Here is a 12,242-nt window from a genome sequence, read left to right on the forward strand (position 1 = left end):
TTCAGCAAGTCTCAATCACCCACCGAACCCAAAGATGTTGAATGCATGAAGTTGATCCCTTATGCTTTCCCCATTGTATCAATCATGTATGCCATGATATGCACTCGTCCAGATGTCTTGTATGCTTTGAGCATAACGAGTAGATATCAAGGGAATCCAGGTGAGATTCACTGGATTGCCGTCAAGAACATCCTTAAGTACTTGCGAAGGACTAAGGATTTTGTCTTAATGTTTGGAGGTGACTCCGAGCTCTGTGTTAAGGGTTACACGGACTCCATTTTTCAAACCGATAGAGATGACATGAAATCACAAGCTGGAGTGGGAGAAAAACATGAGAGAGAAAAAGCTCTAAAATTCTAACCTAAAATTATGAGAGGATGACGGCTGTTAAGGCAACACAAAACCGTTTTTCGCCATTAATGTCCTCTTCAAAAACTACAACACCTGTTAAACACTCAATAATACGTCCTTCTACTCAAAATACTACTCAAAACAAACCTAAAGATGCTACCTTTCAGGGTCCTTCATCTATTGATACTGGTAAAACGAGGTCTGTTAATGAAATTAATGGAATCCCGGTACTGAACCTAAGTGAAGGTGCTCCTGAACATCTTAATGATGGGTGGATGTTGAAACACCAAGGAAAAAGTATCCCAATTATGGAAACTATTTCAGAGGAGGAAGAGCTCTCAGACTTACTGCAATTCACACACGAGGATATTAAACAAGAGGTAGCCTTCTGGAACAACTCTGTTTTTTGCTATATTTTGGGTGCTAACCCTCCTGCTGAGATTATTGAGAATTTTGTGTATCGTATTTGGGATCAATTTGGGATAGACAGAGTTTCTTTCTTAGACAATGGAATCTTCCTTGTTCGTTTTACTAAGTTTGAGAACAGGGAGGCTTTATTAAACTCGGGGTATTACATGTTTGATAATAAGCCTGTGGTTATTCGACCTTGGTTTCCTGAAACTGAGTTGATTAAGGAGAAAGTTGATATTGTTCCAGTGTGGGCAAGATTATCTGGTATACCCTTGAGATTTTGGGGGGCTTGTTTGCCTAAGATAGCTGGTTTGGTGGGGAATTTTCTTCGTATGGATGATGCTACTAAGGATAAGATTCCTCTGAGTTATGCAAGAGTTATGGTTGAAGTGCCTTTTATCCAGAAGCTTGTTGATAAAGTTAGGTTTTTGGATGAGTATGGGCATGTGGTTGTTGTTAATGTGGAGTATGAGTGGAATCCTATCTCATGTTCTAGCTGTAATGGGATAGGGCATGACATGTCTCAGTGCAGGAAACCTAAGATTCAAAGGTCTAAAGTGCAGCAACCTAAACCCAAGCCTAAACAAATTTGGAGGCCTGTGCTGAAAGCTCAACCTGCTGAGACTTCTGAGCCTCCTCATGCCTTTACTCCTGAAGTGTTCACCCCCTTGTCAATGGTGAGGTCCACTCCTACTGTAAAAGCTACACCTGCGAAACAAATTATGTGGGTTAGTAGACAGGAGAATATGGTGGGAGTTAGGCTCTCTGGTAAATTCAGTCAGTACACTTTTCTGGATGCTTTGAATGGTTCTGCTACACCTAGACTCAGGGTAGAGAACAGTGGTAAGGACCCTCCTCTTCAAGTTAATCATGCATAGCATTGGATTTTGGAATGTCAGGGGTCTCAATGACCTGAATAAACAGAAGATTGTTAAGTGGTTCATGCATAATAATGGTGTAGGTCTTTTTGGTTTATTAGAAACTAAACTTAAACCTAGTAATTTACTGAATAAGGCAACTACAATTTATGATGGCTGGAGCATATCTACCAACTGTAGTTGGCATAAAGTGTAACACCCCCATACTCCGAGCGCCTTACCAGGACCACTCAGGTATGAAGACATCACCATCTCGGTCGCCCGAGGTATGATAATCAAATAGACAAAACGGAAACAACATTTATTATAATAGTTTAATGAATGAATACAATCCTTGAAACCAAACTGAAAGTACAATACATTATTCCAAACTAACTGTTCTCAACTGAAATATAAATAAAACTAAACTACAAAGCGGAAGACTCTATCGTCATGTCGTGGCCATCCCGCCTATCCCAAGATTATCATCTCTATACTCGCTCAATATCCGCTCACCATCCCCGAATGGATCACCGCAGTTTACAAAACAACACCGGGTCGTACTAATCACACAATCAATATAGATAACAACAACAAGACAAACATGACAAATTTGAACCGCCACACACACACACACATCCAACCAACCGTCTCAATCACCGATCGTCCACTTTGGACGACCCGCCAGTGGGGGACCGCAGCCGTTCCCACCTAAGCCCCGCTCATCGTACGAGCGATAACCCCGCTCATTAATGTGCACATCCCTTTCGTGGCGGGTTCTACGGAAGGCGAAACTAGGGCGTGAGATCACTCCCGCAAGTGACCCCACTCACCCGAGAACGCATCTCGAGAACCATCAACAACCACAACCACAATCACAATTACAATCACAATCATCATATCAAACAACTAATTACAAGACATCACCAATATCCCATTATGGGACTAATACCGAGTAGGAAATCCTACCTGGAAAGCACAACACGCAGACGGTATCTACAGCTGTCTCAAAACGCCTCTTCTATGAACTCTCCTCCTACCATACAACACATAGATACTACTATTCAATTACTATTCATAAAAACCCCCAAATCCTAAATTAGGGTTTCACTAATCTTAACAAAACATTATATAAATTACATTAAAAGCTTACCCTCGACGCAAGGAATCCAACGACACGAACTACGATGCAAACCGACCGTCTCGAACTCCGGAATTGTCAAGAACGCGATTAGGAAGAAGACAAATTGCTTTCTCTCTTAAACAGGTTTTAGGTTTTGTAAAAAGTGATTTAGAACAATGCCGAATATGTTTATATACCTTAATCGCGTAATTAACAAAACCCGAGAAAACTCCCCGATAAATGGGACACTCGATCGAGTACCCAAGGTACTCGATCGAGTACCCCTACTCGATCGAGTGACTACTCGATCGAGTGCCCAACAGTCGAAACTATTTATTCTGCGCAACTTGCCCTTACTCGACAGAGTAAGGGCTACTCGATAGAGTACCCCCAAGACTATAAATACGGAGTATTACAGTCTTCCCTCCTTAAAAGAACTTCGTCCCCGAAGTTCAAACCACTACAAAAACAAAGGTACTCCCTCAACCTTCCCGACTCAAAAGCCAACCAAAACATGATACAAACCCAAGACAAACATCCCGACACAACATACAAAAGGTGTATAAAACCCTTAAAAACTCTCGCGATCATCTCCTACCCCCCTAAAAGAAACAAGGTTACGTCCCCGTAACCATACATACCGATCAAAAGGGAAGGGTAACGCTCTTTCATGATGTCCTCGGCCTCCCATGTAGCTTCCTCGGTCTCGTGGTTAGACCACAGGATCTTAAGCAAAACTGTCTCACCACTCCTAGTCTTTCTAACTTTTCGGTCTAGGATCTGCTTAGGTACCTCAAGATATGATAAAGACTCATCTAGCTCCAAGCTCTCTGCCTCTAACACATGTGACGGGTCACTCACATACTTCCGCAAATGCGATACGTGAAACACATTATGCACTCTCTCCAAAGCGGCCCGGTAAAGCCAAACGATAAGCAACCTCTCCAACTCGCTCTAAGATCTCATACGGCCCTATAAACTTCCGACTTAGCTTGCCTTTCTTCCCAAATCTCATAACCCCGCGCATAGGAGACACTTTCAGAAGAACCTTGTCCCCAACTTGAAACTCTATGTCCCGACGATGTAAATCTGCATAACTCTTTTGTCGATCCCGAGTGCTCTCATCCTTTCCCCGATCATCTTAATCTGTTCCACCATCTCATGCACCATCTCTGGTCCTAAAACCACTTTGCCTCAAAGACTATCGTCCCAACAGATTGGACTCCTACATCTCCTCCCATACAAAGCCTCAAACGGTGCCATACCAATACCGGTGTGATAGCTGTTGTTGTAAGAAAACTCTATCAAGTCCAACCTCTGCTCCCGGCTACCACCAAAATCCATCACACAAGCTCGCAACATATCCTCAAGAGTCTTGATTGTTCTCTCAATCGCCCATCCGTCGCAGGATGAAATGCCGTACTCATCTTCAAAGTGTTCCCAACGATTCCCGCAACTCCTTCCAAAACCTCGATATAAACCTCACATCTCCGTCGGACACTATGTCCTTAGGGACTCCATGTAACTTAAGCACGTTCTTTCGATAGGCCATAGCCAATTGTGCCTTAGTCCATGTATCTTTCATTGGAACAAAGTGAGCCGACTTGGTCAAGCGATCCACTATCACCCAAATCATATTGTTACCTTGCTGACTCCTTGGCAAACCCACAATAAAATCCATGGAAATGGATTCCCACTTCCACTCAGGCACCTCTAAAGACCGAATCTTACCTTGTGGTCTTCTTTGTTCTCCTTTAACTCTCTGGCATGTCAAACAACGGGACACAAACTCAAATTTGTCTCTTTCTTCATCCCAGGCCACCAAAACGTTTTCTTCAAATCTTTGTATAACTTGTCTCCACCGGATGAACTCGAATATGGTGTGCAATGCGCCTCTGTCATGATTGTCTTTTTCAACTCCTCATCATTAGGAACACACCACCTACCATCAAACCTCAAACTACCATCTGTATGAATAGAAAACCGGGACCTTTGTCCCTTTCTCTACTCCCGCTCTCCACTCAACTATCTTAGGATCCAAAGCCTATTTACCTCGAATGTCATCATAAAACTCCATATGTCTTGTCATATCACCCATGGTATCTCCTTTCGCATCATATGAATCCCAAAGCTCGCTACCTCATCCCTCAACCTCATCAAAGATAGAGCTGTACACAAAGAATGTACACTCTTCCTACTCAAAGCATCAGCAACAACATTGGCCTTCCCTTCATGGTAGATGATTTCCATGTCATAATCGCCAATCAACTCCATCCACCTCCTCTGTCTCATGTTCAACTCCTTTTGAGTGAAGATGTACTTGAGACTCTTGTGATCGAAAAATACCTTAAAGGTCGCCCCATAAAGGTAATGTCTCCAAATCTTGAGAGCAAACACCACCGCACCCAACTCCAGATCATGAGTAGGGTAATTCTCCTCATAGGGCTTCAACTGCCTAGAAGCATAGGCAATCACTTTACCATTCTGCATCAACACACAACCTAGCCCATTCTTCGAAGCATCGGTATAAACCTCAAAATTCTCGCTCCCTTCAGGCAATGCTAAGACAGAGCGTGGTCGACGCTCCTTTAATGTTTGGAATGCCGTCTCACAACTCTCATCCCAACGAAACCTGTTCTCTTTCTCATCCGCCTGTATTTGTCATCGGTCTAGCTATCTTGGAGAAATCTTTCACGAACCGTCCGTAGTATCCAGCTAAACCCAAGAAACTCCTAACCTCAAAGAACATTCTTTGGTGCCTCCCATTTTGTCACTGCCTCAATCTTCGCCGGATCTACAGCTACCCCATCTTTAGATATCACATGCCCCAGAAAAGCCACTTTCTCTAACCAGAACTCACACTTGGACAGCTTAGCATACAACTCATGCTCCCTCAATGTCTGCAACACGATCCTCAAATGCTCCTCATGCTCCTCCTTAGTCTTAGAATAGACTAAGATATCATCAATAAACACCACTACAAACCTGGTCCAAGAACGTCTAAAGATCCTATTCATCAAATCCATAAACACCGCCGGCGCATTAGACAACCCAAACGGCATCACCACATACTCATAATGGCCATACCTCGACGTGAAAGCTGTCTTCGGTATGTCCACATCTCTAATCTTCACCTGATGGTACCCCGACCTCAAATCAATCTTAGAAAAGACTGTTGCACCACTCAACTGATCAAACAGATCATCTATCCTTGGCAAAGGATACTTGTTCTTTATCGTCACTCGGTTCAACTCTCTGTAATCTATGCATAACCTCAAAGTTCCATCTTTCTTCTTCACAAATAGAACTGGTTCTCCCCACGGCGATACACTTGGTCTAATGTATCCCTTCTCTATCAGATCATCCAACTGCTTCTTAAGCTCCTCCATCTCCTTAGGACCCATACGGTACGGTGCCTTAGAGATTGGCCCCGTCCCCGGCTTCAACTCAACGGTGAAATCTATCTCTCTCCTCGGTGGTAACCCGGAATCTCATCGGGAGAAAACGTCGCAAACTCTCCCACCACCGGTATCTCATCAATCGTCGGACTCTCTATCCGGTCATCTCTCACATGGCATAAGATCAAAGGACATCCCTTCCTCAGATAAGACTTCAAGGTGACAATTGCAATCAACTTAACTTTGGGTTTGACTAGAAACCCACGATAAGACACACTTACACCCTTTGGACCTCTAAGGGACACTCTCTTTTGATGACAGTCTATCTTAGCTTTATACTTTCCTAACCAATCCATCCCAACTATCATCTCAAAACCGTTAAAAGGAAACTCTAGCAAGTCTACAGGGAAATCAACTTGCCCAACTATCAAGGATACATCTCTAAACAACCTCCCACATGGTACAGACTCACCCGAAGGTATGAAAACTTGCTCATTAACGGACTCATAAACTCTCAAACCCAACTGTTTTACATGACTCGAAGACACAAACGACTGAGAAGCCCCCGAATCAAACAAAACAAACGTAGGAATACCATTAACAAGGAATGTACCGGTGATAACATGCGCATCTTCCTCAAACCGCCTTCTTGTCCATCATGAATAACTTGCCATCGGTCTTTTGCCCACCTCCCCGGACAAGATCTTGGGCTGATGCGGTCGGCTTAGCACCCGACCCTTGATTGTTGTTGTTGTTGTTCATCGGTGTCTTCTGATAAGAATTACCGCCGTTGCGGTTGCCTCCACTCTGGTAGCTCGACCTCCCGGTTTGGCCATGATCCACCGTGTCATTTGCTCGCGAAGCTCTGTGCGAGTCTCGGAAAGATCCGGTGCACTCGTGCACTCATGTCTCTTGTGGCCTACGCCACCACATCCAAAGCAGTCACTCCCAGTTTGTTACTCACACTCCCTCGGCCTCGCCCAAAGGAAGCCCCAAAGACTAAACCCCGATCCGAAGAAAACCCCTTAGACCGATTGTGGTTGCCTTTCTTGTAATTAGATTGGCCACCACCCTCGCTCTCCGACTTCCTCTTCTCACCACCGGACCTCTCCGCGCCATCTCCACTAGTCTCTCGCTCTCCCCGCCCTCTCATACGCTTCCTTTACATCGCAAGGACTCCCACGGGTAACTTATCCATAATTTTTCGTGGTTAGCCCGCTCTCAAATCTCAAAGCGATTCTCATCACTCAAACCCATGTCCTCAAAGATATCTAGATTTCTCATTGAACCGCTGTAGTACTCGGCCCACGGACATCTCGGCAGTCATCTTAAACTTATCAAACTCCTCCCTCAACTTACTCCTCACATGTTCCTAAGCACAAACTCCTTCCTCACAAGCCCTACGAAACTCCTCCCAAGGTATAGCAGGTAACCCTTGGTTGGTATACAATTCCTTAGCACTCACCTTCACCGAATCCCACCACTTGCCACTGCCTCCCTCGGATAAAATGCAGCTCGATCCACTCTCATCTCATCAGACAGCGAACTAAATCTAGTATATTCTCCATCTCCCTCAGCCAACTATCAAGATGGTTAGGCTCCTCAACTCCCTTGTACTCCTTCGGGTTAAACCTCGCAATATAGAGGCTGACTTTAGCATGATCAACCTCCTTCTCCTTACTCTTATCCTTGTCCTCATTCACTCTCTTCGGGGTCTCGTAAGAGCGTCCCGGTGTTCCAACATCTTAACGATGTCATCCGTAGTCATAACCTCAGCTCTCGCGTACAAAGCATTTCTCTTGGGCGGCATCTTGAAGCTATAGAAGAAAGGGATAAACATAAACACGCGTACTAAACCTCAAAACACGAAAACGCGCTGCATAGGACCTACTCGATCGAGTATCCAAACCCACTCGATCGAGTAACGGGCTACTCGATCGAGTGCCCCCATGTACTCGATCGAGTACCCAAACTCCAGAACCAAACAGACCTTCGATCTCTCACCCACTCGATCGAGTGTCTAGGCTACTCGATCGAGTGACCCCATACTCGATCGAGTACCCCTAGCTACTCGATCGAGTGCCCCAAAACGCGATTCTGGACTCAAAATCGCTAGAAACCCACCCGATCGAGTTAGTCTCACTCGATCAAGTATCACTAATACGTAAAGGCTACCCGCATGTTACGTCATATACTAACATGTTAAACTTTATAAAACCGCATGATATCATAAATTATATGCTACGCATCTATTCTACTTATCAACAAAAATCAATTCATCATGCTATGAAAGCCACATTGTAAACACTCAACATGTTATTCCAACCATACATTACTTTTCTTTCACATGCTCAACCTCCTACTTCAACACCAAACAACCAACACACTTCATCACTTTGTTGCACAAGTTAAACAAGCACACATATATTCGACAAACACTTTCCCCCGTGACCGGTTCAAAGTTGTAAGGCGACCCCTTGCGACTTTAGGACGTCTCCCAAGCCTTTGCACTAGCTCCTACAACTTTTACCCCGGGTTCTTTTTAATTGACTCTCTATGTTCATTAAGTTCATTGGTTACAGGTTTCAGGATCGTCGCTCTGATACCATTTGTAACACCCCATACTCCGAGCGCCTTACCAGGACCACTCAGGTATGAAGACATCACCATCTCGGTCGCCCGAGGTATGATAATCAAATAGACAAAACGGAAACAACATTTATTATAATAGTTTAATGAATGAATACAATCCTTGAAACCAAACCGAAAGTACAATACATTATTCCAAACTAATGTTCTCAATGAAATATAAATAAAACTAAACTACGGCGGAAGACTCTATCGTCATGTCGTGGCCATCCCAGCCTATCCCAAAGATCATCTCTATACCGCTCAATATCTCGCTCACCATCCCCGAATGGATCACCGCAGTTTACAAAACAACACCGGGTCGTACTAATCACACAATCAATATAGATAACAACAACAAGACAAACAGACAATTTGAACCGCCACACACACACACATCCAACCAACCGTCTCAATCATCGATCGTCCACTGGACCACCCCGCGATGGGGGACCGCAGCCATTCCCACCTAAGCCCCGCTCATCGTACGAGCGATAACCCTGCTCATTAATGTGCACATCCCTTCTGTGGCGGGTTCCACAGAAGGCGAAACTAGGGCGTGAGATCACTCCCGCAAGTGACCCCACTCAGCCGAGAACGCATCTCGAGAACCATCAACAACCACAACCACAATCACAATTACAATCACAATCATCATATCAAACAACTAATTACAGCACATCACCAATATCCCATTATGGGACTAATACTGAGTAGGAAATCCTACCTGGAAAGCACAACACGCAGACGGTATCTACAGCTGTCTCAAAACGCCTCTTCTATGAACTCTCCTCCTACCATACAACACATAGATACTACTATTCAATTACTATTCATAAAAACCCCCAAATCCTAAATTAGGGTTTCACTAATCTTAACAAAACATTATATAAATTACATTAAAAGCTTACCCTCGACGCAAGGAACCCAACGACACGAACTACGATGCAAACCGACCGTCTGAACTCCGGGAATTGTCAAGAACGCGATTAGGAAGAAGACAAATTGCTTTCTCTCTTAAACAGGTTTTAGGTTTTGTAAAAAGTGATTTAGAACAATGCCGAATATGTTTATATACCTTAATCGCGTAATTAACAAAACCCGAGAAAACTCCCCGATAAATAGGACACTCGATCGAGTACCCAAGGTACTCGATCGAGTACCCCTACTCGATCGAGTGCCCCTGACTACTCGATCGAGTGCCCAACAGGTCAGAAACTATTTATCTGCGCAACTTGCCCTTACTCGACAGAGTAAGGGCTACTCGATAGAGTACCCCCAAGACTATAAATACGGAGTATTACATAAAGGGTGTAGGATTTGGTTGCTCTGGAATCCTACTTGTTTTGATGTGCAATTTCTGAACTATGGTTCTCAGTATATCCATATGTTGGTTCAATCCAAAGTGGATTACAAGAAATTTCTACTGACTGTGATTTATGCTTTTAATGACCTGATGGAGAGAATTATTCTTTGGAAGTTTCTGAAAGAAACAGCTTCTACTTGCACTATTGCTTGGTTGTGGGTAGGAGATTTTAATACCGTTTTATCTCCAATTGAAAGATTAGGGGGTAACACTACAGATGCAGAGATGGAACACTTCCAGGAATGTGTCTCTTTATATGAAATAGAGGATATTAAGGCTACTGGGGCATTGTTTACCTGGTCTAACAAGCAAGCACCTACTGACAGAGTTTATAGTAGACTGGATAGGGCAATGGGAAACCCTGAATGGATGAGTCATTATGGAGAGTACATGGCCCATTTCCATCCTGAGGGTATGTTTGATCACTGTCCATGCACAATTGTAGACCGGCAAGTTGAATTCAATGGGAAAAAATCCTTCAAGTACTTTAATATGTGGGGAGCTTCTGAGCATTTCAGTGCTAGTGTGGATGGTGTGTGGAAGCAGTCATATAGTGGGACTAAAATGTTTAATATGGTGAAGAAATTGAAGGCTCTTAAACCTGTTCTCAAGAATTTAAATAAAAATTGTTTTTCTGATATTGAAAACAGTACTAACATTGCTGGTACTCTACTGCAACAAATTCAAAAGAAGTTGGCTGAGTCTCCTGGGGATTTGGACCTGATTCAGCAGGAGTATGACCTGGCTAATGAACTCAATGATCTTACTTTGGCCAGGGATAGCTTCCTTTCTCAAAAAGCAAAAATTCAGTGGTCAATTTCAGGGGACCTCAACACTTCTTATTTTCACCAAGTTATCAAGAAGAGAGTGATGCTGATTAAGGTAATGCAGATAGAAGATATGAATGGTAATGTTTGTACCACTGGCTAATGAACCTGCTAGGCTCTCACACTGATACAGTGCTAGTCCAGCATCATGTAGTCACCAGGGGACCCTGCTGTACAGCAGCACACTGAAATATTTTAAACACTCCCATCACTGCTGAGGAGGTCAAGAAGAGCATTGTCAGTATACCTAAGGACAAATCACCAGGTTCAGATGGTTATACTAGCCAATTTTATAGAGTTGCATGGGATATTGTGGGTGATGAAGTACGTGATGCTGTTAGAAATTTTTTTGATACTCGTAAGCTACTAACTCAGATCAATGCTACAACAATTACACTCATTCCTAAGATGGACAGGCCTACCAATGTGAAGCATTTTCGTCCAATCTCTTGTTGCAATGTTCTTTACAAACCTATCTCAAAGATCATGTGCAATAGGTTGGCTGCTATACTTCCAGACATTATTAGTAAGAATCAAGGGGCATTTGTTAAGGGTCGAAGTATTCTGGAGAATATTCTGATTTGCCAAGACCTGGTAAGGCTCTATAATAGAAGTATGGTGTCCCCTAGGTGCTTATTCAAATTACATTTGCAAAAAGCTTATGATTCAATTTAATGGCAATTTGTGGAACAAATGTTGGATGCTTTGATTTTCCTAGCAAGTTTAAGAATTGGGTGATGTGTTGCATTTCTTCTCCTACTTACTCTTTAAGTTTGAATAGTGCACATTTTGGATATTTTGAGGGAAATAGGGGGCTTAGACAGGGTGACCCTATTTCCCCCCTTATCTTCTGTGTTTGTATGGAGTACTTATCAAGGATACTGGATTATGCTACTAATAGATGGTTCTTTAGATACCATCCTCTTTGTAAAAGCTTGAAGCTGACTCACCTACTTTTTGCTGATGACCTCCTTATGTTTTGTAAAGGGGATGTGCAATCTATAATGCTTCTTCTTAGGGATTTATTTATCTTCTCTGCCTCCTTTGGACCGAGGGTTAATGCTTCAAAATCTGAAGTTGTGTTCAATGGTGTAGCTGCTTCCCTCAAGTTGGATATTATTCAAGTCTCAGGTTTTCAGGAAGGCTCTTTGCCTTTTAAATACCTGGGTATTCCAGTGCAGGCAGTGAGATTAAAAAGAAGTGACTGCAAGGTTTTGATTGAGAAAATTGTTTGCAGAATCAGGGGAATTGGAGCTAGAAAGTTAAGCTATGCAGGCAGAC

At 43.3% G+C, this 12,242-nt stretch overlaps 1 protein-coding gene across 1 annotated transcript; it reads left to right on the top strand.

The window, feature by feature from the left end:
* The first annotated feature begins 377 nt into the window (after nucleotides 1–377).
* LOC141630497 (uncharacterized) lies at nucleotides 378–11,636 on the top strand. The gene is made up of 4 exons (XM_074443305.1): nucleotides 378–1,605; nucleotides 1,724–1,776; nucleotides 10,147–11,016; nucleotides 11,184–11,636. The coding sequence occupies exons 1-4, from the start codon at nucleotides 378–380 to the stop codon at nucleotides 11,634–11,636; spliced, it is 2,604 nt and encodes an 867-aa protein (XP_074299406.1).
* The last annotated feature ends 606 nt before the right edge of the window (nucleotides 11,637–12,242 follow it).

The sequence above is a fragment of the Silene latifolia genome, chromosome Y (genome assembly GCF_048544455.1).
Source record: "Silene latifolia isolate original U9 population chromosome Y, ASM4854445v1, whole genome shotgun sequence".
In the NCBI taxonomy this organism is placed as follows: Eukaryota; Viridiplantae; Streptophyta; class Magnoliopsida; order Caryophyllales; family Caryophyllaceae; genus Silene; species Silene latifolia.